Here is a 16,952-nt window from a genome sequence, read left to right as displayed (position 1 = left end):
TTTTTCATCTTTTCATGGTGTATAATTTACCTTTTTATCATTACTGTTTCATTAGAAACACCGACGCAGCTCACACTAGTTTTTAGCTAGTTATCTCTTCTTTATAATAGACCGTAATGTTTTCTCATTTCAGACCACATGTCAATTCCTTGAGAATAAGATGTTTGAGTTGTATCTATATTCAAATGTCTTCCCATACACAACGTTAAAGAAATAATACACTAGGAAATGAAACATGGTCTGAAATGTGCAAAACATTACGCATAGCTAAAGAGATTATTATATTTTTGTCAAATCCAACTTATGGTCTATCGTCAATACTGGGTTCTGATTGGATGAGCTACTACTCAGATATAAGTTATATCCTACTAGTAGCGAAAAGTGCCAGCTCTGAAAACCAAAACATTTAAATTTAACTATAATTTAAAACTTGTTTCCATCTATATATTTGACAGAGTAGTTGGATTTGACTAAAACAATTATTAGCTCTCATCGCCCTCATGAGTCAATAGCCCATTCGGGCTCAAAGACTAATTTCTAATTAGTTGTACCTGAGCTTCATTGAGAGGAGTTCGGACTTTTTCTTGTTTTGTTTCTACTGTTCTCTCTTGCATGGCATTCTTGAGTTCTTCTACCTCACATTGAAGCAGGTCGCATGCATATTCAAGAACTGCAATTAAGAATGAACAAGAAATTATTATCATGCTAATGGCTAGGCATATGACAGATCTATAATAGCGTAGCGCACTGATTCTAAAAATAGCTTAAAGATTCGGACAAACATTGCATTCTGTTTAACCACAACGAGGATTATACAAACCGATTTTATTATTTTTACTTAAATTTACAATAATAACCCATGTAAACTAAGATCAACTGCAATCGGCTGTGAAAATTATCTGCTGAAAGTAAACTTTGTAAGTTTGTTTGTCCGAATTTCACCTTTGTCTTTGTTTTTATGACGTCACAGTTGCGCTGCGCTATTTAACATGGGTAGGATAGTTAGAAACTAGTGGTGCACTCATTTCTGGACTTGGCACCTTACAGGAGAGTAGATTCTTTTTGGGTCTCTCCTTTGACTTGAAAACTTTGTTCAGGTTTTGGCTTCCCCCTAAGCACACCACAGCATGCTAAATCCTAATGCTATCTGGGATTTAGTCGTGCACTGACTAAGATTAGGCGAGATGTCTTTTCAAGATTCAATACAATTCATGTTTGAATGGTTTATGAACATTCAAATTGGTCGCCATACTTTGATTCGGTGTATAAGTTTGGTGCAAATTGGTATATTCTCTTTCGGCAAGGCAAGGAATCTGTAATTTGGTCATCAGTGATGTCAAGTACTTGTATATCTACATGTTGTATACCCTAGGACTGAGCGCTCGTCAATTACTCGTATATCTACATGTATACCCTAAGAACAGAGCACTCATTGGAAGTTGGTGGGGTGTACCATTACCTATATATGTAGCTTACCATGATCATTAGTGAAGGTTGCTGCTTCTGTTCCATCACTCGTAGTGACCTCTGTGACTTCGACATTGCCCAGATTTAGTATTGCAGACAGCAGTTGATAAATTGCAATGACTTCTTCTTTACTAAAACCTACGATATCCATTGCTTTCTGGAAAACAATGAAAAGTAATTTGTCAGTGAATTAGTTAAAATAATAATAATAATAATAATAATAATAACTTTAATTCTTATATATTACACCTGTCTCAATGGTCTCAACAAATACTTAGAAAATTAGAAAATAAAAGATTAATTAATTAATTAATTAATTAATCAAAAATGTTGATAAAATCCTATAAAATCATATAAATATGCCGCAACACTATGCAAAAGACTGCAGACCACTCTAAAAAGTGGGAGAGTGGGGGCAAGATTGCAAAATATGAGACTAGCATGGGGAAAATGGAGATCTAAAATTGGACAAAAAAATTACGTAAGAGACTAGTATGGGAAAAGGGGAAAAGTGGTGGTGGGGGGGGGGGGAGGGGGAGGGAGGGGCTATAGCTATAGTTTCATGGTAGTTCCATGGCAACCTCAATAAACACATCAGAAAGAGAGTTTTGTGAGTGCTACACATTAAAGATAAATGAAAGAAAAAATTATTCTAAATCGTACAAACCTCAACAATTGCAAAATCCTCCCTGTCATTTTTAGAATCTAAAGATGTACATCCACTTTGGTTGAGGTATCGGTACTTTTCACAATCACGCTTCAGATGTATCAACCCTGTCACAATATTAAAAAAAAAAAAATTAGTCAGTATTACTAATATTAGTTATTGGAGCTGGTCAATAAAAGCAAGGGTGGATCCAGGGGGGGCAAAGAAGGGCTGAAGCTCCCCCCCCCTTCAGCAGAAAAAAAAACGAAGCAAAACTGAATTAGATGCTTTTTATCCGTTGTGTTGACAGAAGAAATTCAATTAGCCCCCCTCCCCCCTAAACTCAATTAGCCCCCCCCCTAAAAATTTTGCCTGGATCCGCCCTTGTAAAGGGAGAGGCTTTGTTAAATTGCCATTTAAAGATGAACTTTATAAAAATTAAATCTTTTACCTATCTAAAATAAATCTCTTTTCAAAGTGTTTGGACGGCATGAGTGGCACGCGCTATTACTGCACTGTCATTCACTGCTGCATAGTTCAAGCATGGAGTCACTGGTTTGATTCTCGACCCAACGATATAGACCCTTTGCATGTGAAGTCAAAGCAGCTCGATCTGGGGGACAAAACAAAAGAACCTATTGTTTTGTCCTCCAGATTGACCTGCATTCCAAAGTGCTGGGGTTGTTCTCTCCCTCACGACGAGGGTTTTTCTCAAAGTACTCCGGTTTTCCTACTTCCATAAAAATCATTTGCCATTTGAACGACTGTGTTGTACTGTATATTAAATGCAGTTGGTAGTGAGTGTGAAGCAAACCCATGGAAGAGACCTTACGCAGAGCAATGTACTATTACAATATTGTTATCATACCTACCTAACATATCGTCTGAGGCTCCAGCCAGCAAGTGATAAAAAATATGAAAATTCCTTTCTCCTTTCGTTTGGTAAACTACACGTGACTAAATCAAGGAAAAGAATATTAGATCATTGTCTTTAGTTATTAAATCAGTAATCATTTATCTGCAATCATTTACTGTTATAAGAGGGCCACAAGTTTATCAGTTGTTGCTGTTATGTCGCCACCCTCTTTAAACACAGTTGAATTTTAAATATGTAAGAGACAAGTTCAGGATGCCATGTGTTGATCATCTTTTCTGTTAGGAATTTACCAATCGCCTACCCGATGAAAAGGTCTTTCTTGCTAAATCTCCAAATCATTGTGTGAAGCATTGATACGATGCCCGCTGTTACCTAACCATTAGGAGATCCTTGCTTTATTACCTAACCTACCTAGCCCTAACAATTAGAATCCTGACCCCAAAGGTCAGATTTAAACGTACTAGTCAGAATTATATGGACTAGTGTTTATTTAAGAAATATATAACGGAGCGTGTGTCTATATACTGTGATATAAACACAATGGGAGCTGTAGAGCAAGAGAAAAGTCAAGAGAAACACGAGGCATAGCTGAGTGTTTCTTTGACTTCTCGAGTGCTCTACAGCTCCCAGAGTGTTTATATCACAGTATATAGACACAAACGGACGTTTTATATCGCTTTTATAAAATATTTTTGAATTTCGCGCGAGCGTGTCTCTGTCCTCTGATATAAACACGATAGCCAGCCAATCAGCGCACCCCTATCTCAAATATTCTATAAATAATTATCAGTTACTTTTGTTCTCTATCACTGACTAACTCACATCTTAGTCTAATTGGTGTTTCCAGTTCGGACAATAGCGAATCAATAACCATCACATCAGTTTTTCCCAGTGGAATAAAAATATTGCCCCAAAAACAACTATACATTTCTTTGTTTTTAAAAGGTACTAGAAGGATTAGAGTACAAGATAAAACGTTTTGAGTTGGTGTGACAGAGCAATGGTAACTAGGGGGAGTGGAAATCAGGAATGATTGTTGTAACTGACCTTAACTTCAAGCAAACCTACTGTCTCATTTTCTACTGATTTTAGAAATCTGCATAAAGGTATTACAGAGATTTTCAATATTCTGCAACTCCAACATTTCAACTGCTTATTGTGAAATTGTTTTATCACTGCCGCCAGTCAAGAACATACAGTAAAAGATACCAACTAATTATTTTTGATTGACAGCAGCACAAAAAAAAAAAAAAATTTCAGTGTGCAGCTCGAAACTACCAAGTTCGCAGAATATGGAAAACCAGGGTAATGCTTGTAAATAAAATCTTTGCTTTCTACAGGGCAACAGCACTTTATATCATACCTTTTCTAGTAAGTCTGAAAATGAAAACAATAGACGAAATAGTTTAGAATTAGAATACAGCAGAAAAAACTATTGTGAAACACTTGTTTAGGGGTCATTGTTTTACTACTTCAAAGGTTATATTATTATACAGCTTCTCATTAATCCCATATAGGTAACTGTCCAATTATTTTCTTAATTGGACAGGTCTTGTTGATATGGGATCAATCAGGCAGCTATATGATTAATAGGTAATGGGATTTCATGCTCCCCATTCAAGAAATAATTAGACTCGAAAAATTCCTCTGATTGCCAAATTGGAGGCCTAGAGCCTCATCCAATTTTGTCAGTCGTCAGAATTTTCCTCGTCTAATTATTTCTTAATTGGACAGCATGGAGTCCTATTACATATACTAATACTGTTAGAAGACTTACACTTAGTGATGACTCCCCCAACAGGATCACCCTTGAAATCAAATTCTATATCCATGTATTTGCCCTGTAGATAAATGAATGGATGATTTAGTTTTTAAATCCCATATGGAACACATCTTTTTTTCTTGAGTTCCTTTAAATTGCTTCAACACCACTTTTTTAATTTAAATCTTCATCATACAATACAGATTATATCTCATTATTTGGGTTATACATTTGTCCTTTTATCATTACTACTAATCATAGGGATCATAATCAGCAGTCCAAATTGCTATGATCATCCTTAACACTATTCTCATCATTGTCACCAGCTTAAGCAACATGATAATATCAATCATCACCACCACTATTATCAGTATCATCACCTGTCTTTCTTATTATTATTGTCTCCATTAGCTTACCATTACTGATAATACTGATAGGATCGTCTCTGCTGCCATCACCACCCACCACCACCACCCCTACCATCATCATTCCTCTCATCATTCCTCTCATCATTCCTCTCATCACTGAATACATTTTAATATTTGTTAGGCAGGTTTTTCCTTGTTTACTTACAAAACGAGATGAGTTGTCATTCCTCAATGTCTTGGCATTTCCAAACGCTAAAAAAATTAACAAAATAATAAATGGATTGTTCTCCCCTTTTCCCTTGAGCAAGAAGGGTTCTTCAGTTTTCCTCCCTTTGCAAGTTAACCCATCAGTTGAAAGTTACAGGGTTCTAGCTGAGAAATAATGCAAAATTCCAGGACTCAATAACAAAATTTCAAGCAGTATTATCAGCTGGGTCCCTATGGTTTTAAGGGCATTTTATAAAATATGTCACAGGAAAGAACATGGTTGACTTGTGATTATATTTGTGGCATGGGTGGCGTAGAGGTTTGCGGCTTGCCTCTCACCACCGTGGTCCCAGTTCAAGCCCTGGCTCAAACTGGATCATAATATGTAAGTTGAGTTTGTTCAATGTGTTGTTCTCTCATATGCCACAAGGGTTTTCTCCCTCCGTAAAAAGCAACATGAATTGAGTGTCGTATGTTGTAAATATAGAATCTAGTGGTAGTGGGTGTGGAGGGAACCTCACGAAAGAGCCCCATATGGAGAGTGGTGGTTGTAATAATATAAGTTTAAAGTGTGTGCAAGTGGCCTGAATTGGAGACTGACTTTGTTCACCCACTATCAAAAAGATATCATTATACTTCACATGAATTACATGGATAAACAAATCTTTAATTATTTCGACTTAGCATTTGACATCACAATTATTCAGGGGAGTGGCAAACTTACCCTCTAAAACAGGATTGGATTGTAAAAGCTGTTCTTTTACTCTGTCCACTTCCTTGCCTCTCCCACATACTGCCGCTACATACTGCATGATGATTTTGGATGCTTCTACTCATACAAACAAAATAATAATATAATAATTAACTAGTAATAGAAAACCAAAACCACATTATTACTGACACTCTACCAATTCCATTCACCTACTAACACCCTAACAACAACCCACCAACACCATCCACGTACTGATACCCTACCAACAACCCACTTACAGTATCAATCTACTGACACCCTACCAACAACCCACTTACAGTATCAATCTACTGACACCCTACCAACAACCCACTTACAGTATCAATCTACTGACACCCTACCAACAACCCACTAACACCATCAATCTACTGACACCCTACCAACAACCCACTTACAGTATCAATCTACTGACACCCTACCAACAACCCACTAACACCATCAATCTACTGACACCCTACCAATAGCCCACTAACACCATCAATCTACTGACACCCTACCAACAACCCACTTACAGTATCAATCTACTGACACCCTACCAACCACCCACTTACAGTATCAATCTACTGACACCCTACCAAAAGCCCACTAACACCATCAATCTACTGACACCCTACCAACAACCCACTTACAGTATCAATCTACTGACAGCCTACCAACAGCCCACTTACAGTATCAATCTACTGACACCCTACCAATAGCCCACTAACACCATCAATCTACTGACACCCTACCAACAACCCACTTACAGTATCAATCTACTGACAGCCTACCAACAGCCCACTTACAGTATCAATCTACTGACACCCTACCAATAGCCCACTAACACCATCAATCTACTGACACCCTACCAATAGCCCACTAACACCATCAATCTACTGACACCCTACCAATAGCCCACTAACACCATCAATCTACTGACACCCTACCAACAACCCACTTACACCATCAATCTACTGACACCCTACCAACAGCCCACCAACACCATCTGTCTTTTGACAGTCCTACCAATTAACCATCAACACCATTAACAACCTGTCACTACTTATTTTGAGGTCATATTTGTTTCTAATACCAATGTCATCATTTACCTGTTTTGCCAGATCCACTTTCTCCTGTTATCAGAATACATTGATCCTTGTTGTGATCTCTCATTGACCGGTAAGCATCATCAGCAATGGCATATCTAAACAAGAAAGACAGTTGAAATATTGTTAACTGCTAAGTTTTAATAGACGCTTTTGGTTTCATGCAGAATGTTTACCAGATAAATAACAAGATCATCTAGTTCATTTGTTAATTCAATGATTCATACTTTTATTAAGTATTTGGTTGTCTGGTTGATCATCTGACATTCATTCAAATAGGCAATGTGTATCAAAGCTCACAAAGCATTATCGGAAACTGAGTACTGCAAAAATGTAACAGGGAAATCAAAGGAACTTTCAGAAGAAAAAAACTAATTTTCGTCTGTTAAAATACTTACATTTCAATAGAACATTGGAGGAAAAGTTGTCAGATGAATATTTAGACAGGGACCATGGAGCATATGTATTAAAAGTGGGGGAGGGGGGACTGGCATTTGAAAATTAAGCTATAAAAAGATAGTATTTGACTTTGCGCAACAAGTGGGGGATTGCAGCCGCCCAGCCCCCCCGGCTCCTCAGTCCCTGGTTAGAGGAGCCAAAACAACAAAAGTACTCAGTTTCTCATCATGCATTGTGGTGGAAAACTGTGCTTGTACATGCTGGCTGTTCTTTTAATCTGTTCTCCCTTCTCCCATTCATTCAAATACTCACATGTGTGGAGATAGTTCGTAGATGTTTCGTGATCTGTACTCAGCAATGACTTCACGTGTGTAAAGAGGGAATTTTCGGTAGGGATTGATGGACACAACAACACTTCCTATATATGTCTGGGGAATAAAAAATAATAGAATTATAAAATTATGTCATAATAATAATAATAATGATGATGAAGATGATAAAGATAATGATGATGACAATAATAAGGGCAAGGGTTCAAATTCTGAGTCTTACGATTAGCAGATGCATAAGTTGCTTGATATACTGCGCGGATCAGCTCAATCAGACACATTATTACCGCAGTACAAATATATATTCTATACATATATTCTCATATAGGATAATAATGATGTTGATGATACATGATGATGATGATGCATGGCCATAATAATGATGATGAAACATCCTGATGATGATCTTGATAATATTGCTTGGAACTGGAAAAATTATTCACTAAATCAAGCCTAAAACAAAGTTAGTTACTTACATAAATATCTTTGGAATTATATCTTTCCCACAGATTCTCCATCACAGCATCTTCTGTTAATGGTTCAAGCAGCACCATATCTCCTACCCCTACCATATCGTCCAGGATGCTCCGTCCACCCCCTACAGGGGCATCCTCTGTTGATGTCATGGCTGAAGGATCGGACAAGAGGTACAACATGTTAATACAATAACTTCCACAAAGGCTTTGCACCATCACGTGATGGCAGCCATGACAGGAGGCACAACAATAGAGTCTTTCTCCCCTGGGAAACTGAATTCTTTCTCATGTAAATCAGATGAGACCAGATTCAATTGTTTTGTGTCTCCTGTCATGGCTGCCATCTTTAGATACATCTACTGTAGTGTAAAGCCTCTACAGCACTAAAATATTAAGTTGTTGTTGAGATCAAAATAATAAAAAATGCAACCAAATGGCGAGACACAAAGATAATATAAAAAAATACACAAGATACTTTGGTATAAACAAACTAGTGGACTATTTGTCATTGGTAATTGTGGAAAGCTTTAGAAATTACTTTCTTTCACAAAATGTTCAGGGCTTACGATAACGGCCAGTAAGTCGGTGGTCATGATGACTGGCCAAATTAGTTTTAGCTCATAACACTTTTCTGGCTCAATGTTACTGGTCAAAACGTTTGGCAAGGCAAAGATTTGACCGGACAAATTCCAATTCTGGGTGGAGATTGTGTGATGTCCAACCGCTATTTTAAGCCCTGATGTTATGTCATTGCAGGTGGAGTATGGAGGGGCTAAAGTTCTCATTGCTGACCCCAAGCGGCCCATGTGATTCAGGCTGTAGGTTGTATTATTAATGGACCTCATTTGTTGTAGTGCAATGTTTTTCCATTAAAGACCACGAGACATTTGTTCTCTTGAGAATCACATTCTTTGTTTGAGTTGTATCGATATTCATGTGTTTACTAATGCACCACCATTTTTGGGAATGACATGTGACCTGAAATTTGTAAACATTGCACCACAACGAATAGAGGTTTTGCACCATCACATGACGGCAGCCATGTCAGATGGCAGGAACAATACAATCGTTTTACATAAGAAAGAATTCAATTCCTAAGCCCAAAGGGACGTTATTGTTCAGCCATCTAACCACAGGCAGCCCAAGCTGGATTATGGCGCGGGCACATGATGGTGCAAAACCTCTATAAGCACTATTATCCAATTTTGTCAAACTTCCAAACCATCATTTCCAGCTCTGGCTTCTATTATTTTATCATTTTGAAACTCAACAACAATTCTGCTAGCAATCTAATATAATTATACCTATATATTTACATTCAATACTTATCAGTGCAGGTTACATTATTTAAAAAACACCATGCATTTTCCATAATAAGTGAATATGCTGGCCACATGCTGGCCTTTTTTAATTATTTAAGTGCGATGAATAAACATGTTTCCTGTAAACCATACAGCTTTTTCTCATGTTTTGACTTTCATCCAACAAATTATAACCATTATCGTTGAAGTGCGACCCCAGGCAGCTGTTCTTAGGGAAGGGAAGCGTTTACTGGACCGACACTAAGAACGGCTGCTGAGGAGACTAGACCCCCGAATGCTAGTCTTGTTTGGTGACTAGCATTTTAACAACCATCAATCAAAGGACTGCAAAAAAACCATCTATTGAGGGAAAGTTTACACTAAATCAAAGATTTTAATACTCTGATCCTCTAAAATCTTTAATTATACAGCTTCTCATTAATCCCATATAGGTAACTGTCCAATTATTTTCTTAATTGGACAGGTCTTGTTGATATGGGATTAATTAGGCAGCTATATAATTAATAGGTAATGGGATTTCATGCTCCCCAACCAAGAAATAATTAGGCTCGAAAAATTCCAATTTTGGAAGTCCTCAGAATTTTCCTTGTCCAATTATTTCTTAATTGGACAGCATGGAGTCCTATTACATATACTAATTCAGACCCAAATCTCCATGGAAGTCTTGCTTTTTTATTGCAGTTCTTTGATAGATGGTCACTGAAATGGATAGTTGGCGAACGAGATATCAAACGTTTTAGGTAGCACTTCAAAAATAATGTTAGTAACAATGGTTGAAGTCATTAAATTTGGACTTTTTGAAGCCAAAAACGTGTGTAAAAGATGGATGCAGCTTTGAAGGGCAGTATCTTGGTACTGAGCTTATTTTTTGATTCTCTGAGAATTTATTCTCTTACTTTGCATAAATAATTAGGTATACTCTACTTATACTGATTAGAATTTTACAGACATACTATATTCTCTCTATTAAGCTGCCTGAGGGCTTATTATTCATCAGAGCTTTTGGACTGGGGTCACTTATTAGAAGAGGGGCTTATTAGAGGCTGGGGGCTTAATTCTTTTTTTCCTGATCTTTGGAAATTCATATTTATTTTTATTCATAGTCTCAACAGGTGAGAAGGGCTGTCGAGGTAAAAGGACCACATGCTTTAGCAATTTCACCCTTAGGGGTAGGGCCTTAGTAGCAGCTGGGGCTTTAATAATAGAGGAAATATGGTATGAGATATATATATATATATTGATGGTGATGCCTAGATCAAAATGGATTAAAACAGGATTCAATTAATAAGTGAATGATGTCTATTGATAGTATCAAATAAATTTAAAAAATTAAAAATAAAATAAAAATATTATAAAATATCATTAAAAAATGATAAATGAAAAAGGCAGATTGTAAGTAGAAAACAGACCAAAAGAAGGAAAATGATTTATTTTAAAAAAGCAAAGAAGCAAAGACAGTAAGGAAGGAAAGAAAGAAAGAAAAAAGAAAGGAGGGAAGGAAGGAAGGAAGGAAGGAAGGAAAGAAGGAAGGAAGGAAGGAAGGAAGGAAGGAAGGAAAGAAGGAAGGAAGGACTGAAGGAAGGAAAGGAGGAAGGAAGGAAGGAAGGAAGGAAGGAAGGAAGGAAGGAAGGAAGGAAGGAAGGAAGGAAGGAAGGAAGGAAGGAAAGGAGGAAAGAAGGAAGGAAAGAAGGAAGGAAGGAAGGAAGGAAAGAAAGGAGGAAGGAAGGAATGAAGAAAGGAAAGGAGGAACGAGACGAAGGAAAGAAGGAAGGAAGGAAGGAAGGAAAGAAAGGAGGAAGGAAGGAACAAAGAAAGGAAAGGAGGAACGAGAGGAAGGAAAGAAGGAAGGAATGAAGAAACGAAAGAACGAAGGAGGGAAGGAACGAACGAACGAACGAACGAGTAAACGAACAAATGAAAGAAAGGAACAAACGAACAAACGAAGGAGCAAAGGAAGAAAATAAATGAAAGAAAAACGAAAAAAGCAAAGTAGGAAGGAAGGCAGAAATGAAGGAACGAAGGAACAAAGGAAGAAAATAAATGGAAAAAAAAAAGATAACAGCAAGAAAGGAAGGAAGGCAGAAAGAAAAAATATATAAATAACTACAAAGAAAATTTAAGTTGTAAGAGTAGCAAATTCTCTGCAGATGTCAATAACTATAAAACTTGAATATTTTTCCAGCTGTCATTTATACAATTTAATTACCATATTAATACAAAAACAAACAAAATTAATATGTGGGACATTGACAAAACCAGAGCAAGATATTTCTTTTCTAAGCAATAAAATTGTATATAAAAAACTCATGCCTTTAGTTTACATGCCATGCTGAACAAATAACCCAAATTTAGTAAACTGTCCTTAAATTAAAATTATAAGAAACACAAATCAACATTTAAATCAATTTTTTATAAATTCAAAATTATAAAAAAGGATAAAATTAAATAGACAATGTGAATTAATAATTGTGAAGTGCTTAATAAAATGTTTGACATTCCAGTAATCAAAAAAAAAAATTTGAAAATTATTTCTTGCATCTTACTGGGGATAACAATTGCTTAAATCTTCAGATAATTTTACAAATAATATTGAATAGACCCAATGAATGTGGTTTTTTTTTTTCTTTTAGTGAAGGAAAAAAAACTTGGTGATCTTTAAGGTGCAAACCATGCTTCTTTAAAATGATAATATTTGGAATTTTCTTGGTTCACAAACCCTTACATTTCTCTTCACTCCATGAAGCATATTTAGGAGCTGGTAATTTTCTTGGAGATGTTCTCCTAGGTGATGCTAGCTTTTTGGCTGATTGTTCCATTTCCTAGAGTATTGGTAAGCCATTTTGTGATTCACATGGTTAGTTATCAATGAACACACTACAGCTTCAGACAGAGCTGCTTCTTAGTTAAAATAATAACTTACATTTGGATCATACGGTTGAATAAACTTAGGATATCGCTGCATCTTCCAGGATTTCCAGTAAAAAGAACTCACTACATGTTTAGTATTAAATAAAATTTTAAAAAACAGAAAAAACTATGAATGTTCAATCTTAAAAACATTTGAAAAAATCTATTGCCTAGTGCCAAACCCATGCATTTTTCAGCATAAATTTAAATATAAATGAGGAAAAGATAATTGGTGATAACTGACTTCAACATTTTATCCAATCTCTTAGTTTTTCCTCTCAATGAAAAATGTCCTTATTATTTATTCACAGAATATTATTTCCAAACACAGACATAAGATATATATTTTTAATACTCCAAGAAAATTCTTGGTTTGTGGAGAGAATTTTCAAAATTCTAATTTAAAGAGTTGTGATGAATATTTAATTTGTCAGTTCACCTGGCAGTATGTAATAAGAATTAACGTGTCAACTTCAATTGACAAAAAAATATCAATACAGGAAATCCTGTAAAAAAGTAATGGCTTTAACTATAATCAAATTTTTGAGAGGGCAAAAGGTAGATATATAATGATGTTACTAGTGAAATTAACTGTTGATATGACTTCAATAGACATATATATTCAGAGCAGAAATATGATATTCTAATATGATTTGATGTTTTTCGAATAAAATCATCAAAAATTGACAGAGTAACAAAACGAAACATGACACAATGTAATGTTCTTGTGTTTACCTAATAAGAATACTTTCAACCAGACCTTGAATATCTAATGGCTACATATATATTGATAACTGGCCTAATATCTAATAAATATTAAGTATACATGCTACTATTTTATTCACTAAAAGTATTATAATTTTGAATAAAATATAGTTTGACTAAGAATTTCATAACAAAATATTAGTTGAAGAATAAATATTAATTTCTATTATTCTTAAATATTTAATTATTTGAGAAGCTAATATTAGTTAATTATTTTATCATTTTGATCATGTCAAGAGTAAATTTTTTCAACTAATTCATACTGTAATGCAATACAAGTTCTACACGCATTTATAATTACTCTCGTATTGTATGTATCTTTATTAGTAAAAAAACACAGGTGATTATTGAAAATCTCGCGCGCTGATTGGTCAAAAAAATCAGATTATCACAGGATAGTCACCTCCAGCAATAATTCAAAATGGGGGCCAAAATGTTGTTGTTACTGGAAAAAAATGTCTTTTATCTTTTTTTAACTTTTTTTTGAAAGAATCACCTGGGTATTTATACTAAAACAATTATTTGCCTCAGCCTCAGTGAATATCAGAGAATATTTACCTCGCAGCTCGAAGACTCGCCTCTCAGTAAATAATTGTTAAATGAGAGAGGTGTTTGTCAGACCTCTCATATAATGACCAGGGCTTGAAATAGGAAAAACATTGGCCTGCCACTGTTTTTTATTTTTGAACTATGAAACAAATATTGCCCTTCCATTTATTTTTATGGCATGCAACATAAAGTAGACAAGACTTCCGAGAAAATAAAATTACATGATTTTCAGACTCTTGGATAAATATTCTGAGCAGACATTTGTTCTGTCAGAGTACTAAAATCAAAAAAGTGACAATATATGTACACATGTTTATGCGTCTGCAAACTAAATGGAGGGTTTTACCACTGAGAGCTAAAGGAGGGACGCTCTTTTAATATTTATCATTAGTATAAATACACAGGTGATTATTGAAAATCTCGCGCACCGATTGGTCAAGAAACTTAGATTCAGCGAATAATTGTTAAATATTAATATTTTTTGATTGGAGAATTTATTTGTGAATGGGAACAATCAGTACCAGATTAAAGAAACAGTGAAAAACGATGCCCAGTAAATTTGGCCTGCAATTTTAATATCCATTTGGCAGTTCATAATTATTTTTGCCTGCCAAACCTTTAATTTGGCCTGGCATTTGGCCATTGGCAGGTCGCTATTTCAAGCCCTGAATAGCGTAGGTAACACTTGTGCCAGCCTAATATTTAAAAAATATTATTTAAAATTTTAAGCAATTTTTTAAATGTTTGATGAGGAAAGAATGTTTTATTGCTTGTGGCAAAAAAATTGTTGATGTCTTTTTAACTCATTCTTTATTTTGTGTTTCTTTAATGAATTTTAGTTAATGAATTTTTCAAAATGTCTTGTCCAGATGTCAAAAAAAACAGGCTTTTTCTAAATTGGACATTGTTATTAGCTCCTACTTGACCTTATCAATATTGGCTCTACCTCGAGCAATATTGGCTCTATCATAATCAATTTGAAATACAAAAAGAATTGAGAGAGTTGGTTGGCATGTGTTCACATTATTAACAATTAACCGAGATACGAGTCTTTGAGTGGCGGGGTAAAAATTCCAGCTATTTACTGAGCCTGAGATGAATAATTATTTTAAAATAATAAATAATGGAGAGAGTTTTTCAAATTTTATTAATCTCTGCAAGCAGCACAAATAAACAAATAAATTCACCTGTAGATGAATATAGCAGCAGTATAAGACTTAAAATTTGAACAGTGAGCTCGCTGGATTTATTATATTCACTTGTATAAAAATACTAATGATAATTATGCACTTCAATGCCCGTTAATTGTGCTTTTAAAATAAAAGCCACACACTGTTCTCGCAACTTCAGAAATAATATAAAGTTATGGATTTTAATATTAATCAAATTCTAATTTTATTAATTAATATTATTATCAAATGATTCGCTGATTAAAAATATTTTAGGTAAACATTTCATTATGAAAACTAGTGATAAAAATGAGCTCAACATTTCAATATTAACATGACATCATTTTCAAGCTCAAACTACATAATGGTATATCATAAAATAATGATGGATATATTGTTAAAAGCTAATAGTTCATTAGCTAATGAGAACCACAAACTAAGATGGAAACATCATCGAAACTATTTTTTTGGAATATACATTTCTCCATTTTGAGTAAGTGTAATTACAAACTAGTATACATAATTTACTAAATGGTCCTAATCAATGAACACTAACGTAATCTCAATGTACACTATTGGATTCCATCAAAGCAAAACTGTTTATCTGACAACAAAAGCTATTATCCACTTAAAAATAGCTTAAGAACTGTCCACATTAACATTCTGATATTCATGCACTTAAAAAGTGTTTGTAATATATGTTTATTTATACCATTTGATATAACTAGGCAACAACCAGAAACGATATATTTTAGATTTTGATCCATTACGGTAAATTTACCACAGTCTGGGCCACCTAAGTAATTTTTGAACCAGTGGATTACGAAAAAGTTCTCATAAGGTCACAGACAAAAAAAAACAGCTCTTATTATTGCTATCTTAATACACAGGGAATTTTATAAAAATATTCAAACAAGAATTTTTAAAACACAAATTATACCTATTTTTCTTATTAAATTGTATTCCTAAAAGTACCTTTAACAAATTAGTGACTCACAGTTATTGCATACCTACGAAGGCATTGACCATGTCAATGATTATTAATGATACGTATAAAATATTTGATCAAATAATTAAAATGCATTTAATATCAACTGGTAATAACCTAATAGCACACATCAAGCACAATAATTACCATATCAATAAAAATGCTATTTTTAGGTAAGAATTGGTTCTTGTAGCCCTGATTTTGTACCATTACAAAATTATAAAATTATGTTATTCAGAAGAAAGTTATCATTCTTTAGACATGACTAAACCAACAACAAAAGAATGCCAATATGATGTGATATACATGTATATGCTAATATATTGACTATGACAATTTCAGATATTTCCTCCTACGGTCAAAAGAATTTTGTGGTAAATTTTTCATAAGAAAAAAAAAATTTTTTCAAGTCACAATAGTGGAATTGAACTAAAAACTATATAATTACAATTTTTCAAAAAAGGTTTGATTTGAATTTGAAATATTTTGAATTAGTGATGAGATCATTAATAATACTGTCAGTTGCTTCTTTTATTAAGATTACTGCAAATGCAAAACTAAGCTCAGTAATGTTTCTGTAGTTTTGTTCTTATGCTAATAACATTTCGTGTCCAGCTCTATGATAAAAGCTAGAACTAACCCAATGGGAGTGGCTGTAATCTACAAAGCACAGACAATACAAGAAAAGAGATATGACAGTGTTTATACTGTATATCAGACATATTGACTAACACCACAAGAATATCCGATACACACAAAGTAACACGCTTTTAGATATGTTGTTAATGACTAAAGACACAGAGATGTGGTGAATAATCCATAAATTTAGCCAGATTACCATATTTAGTCATAATCTCAACCTAAAATGGACAAAAACATGGTGAA

At 34.5% G+C, this 16,952-nt stretch overlaps 1 protein-coding gene and 1 long non-coding RNA gene across 5 annotated transcripts in view; one reads left to right on the top strand and one right to left on the bottom strand.

The window, feature by feature from the left end:
• LOC116301549 (unconventional myosin-Ia) overlaps window positions 1–16,952 on the bottom strand; it is a 39,304-nt gene that overhangs the window by 20,778 nt on the left and 1,574 nt on the right. For 2 of the 4 annotated variants that reach the window (XM_031710621.2, XM_031710624.2), the window contains exons 1-13: window positions 12,610–12,716; window positions 12,412–12,508; window positions 8,368–8,519; window positions 7,875–7,990; window positions 7,167–7,261; window positions 6,052–6,156; window positions 5,326–5,372; window positions 4,768–4,831; window positions 4,354–4,367; window positions 2,986–3,070; window positions 2,135–2,241; window positions 1,477–1,624; window positions 552–670 (exon numbers count right to left, since the gene is read on the bottom strand). In XM_031710621.2, coding sequence (XP_031566481.2) covers window positions 552–670; window positions 1,477–1,624; window positions 2,135–2,241; window positions 2,986–3,070; window positions 4,354–4,367; window positions 4,768–4,831; window positions 5,326–5,372; window positions 6,052–6,156; window positions 7,167–7,261; window positions 7,875–7,990; window positions 8,368–8,519; window positions 12,412–12,508; window positions 12,610–12,651 — 1,191 coding nt within the window. In that variant the 5' untranslated portion in view covers window positions 12,652–12,716. Of the gene's footprint in view, window positions 1–551; window positions 671–1,476; window positions 1,625–2,134; window positions 2,242–2,985; window positions 3,071–4,353; window positions 4,368–4,767; window positions 4,832–5,325; window positions 5,373–6,051; window positions 6,157–7,166; window positions 7,262–7,874; window positions 7,991–8,367; window positions 8,520–12,411; window positions 12,509–12,609; window positions 12,717–16,952 lie in introns of those variants that run through there. The other 2 variants (XM_031710623.2, XM_031710625.2) reach the window with 2 other exon arrangements.
• On the top strand, window positions 7,096–9,274 carry LOC116301550 (uncharacterized). The gene is made up of 3 exons (XR_004197750.2): window positions 7,096–7,236; window positions 8,401–8,538; window positions 9,124–9,274. It is a non-coding gene; the product is annotated as an uncharacterized LOC116301550 (long non-coding RNA).

Source organism: Actinia tenebrosa, unplaced genomic scaffold (assembly GCF_029948245.1).
Source record: "Actinia tenebrosa isolate PJP-AT-01 unplaced genomic scaffold, QUT_ActTen_1.0 PGA_scaffold4__44_contigs__length_22323623, whole genome shotgun sequence".
NCBI lineage: Eukaryota > Metazoa > Cnidaria > Anthozoa > Actiniaria > Actiniidae > Actinia > Actinia tenebrosa.
Note: the sequence above shows the minus strand (reverse complement) of the source record. Positions and strands in the feature narration are given on the sequence as shown.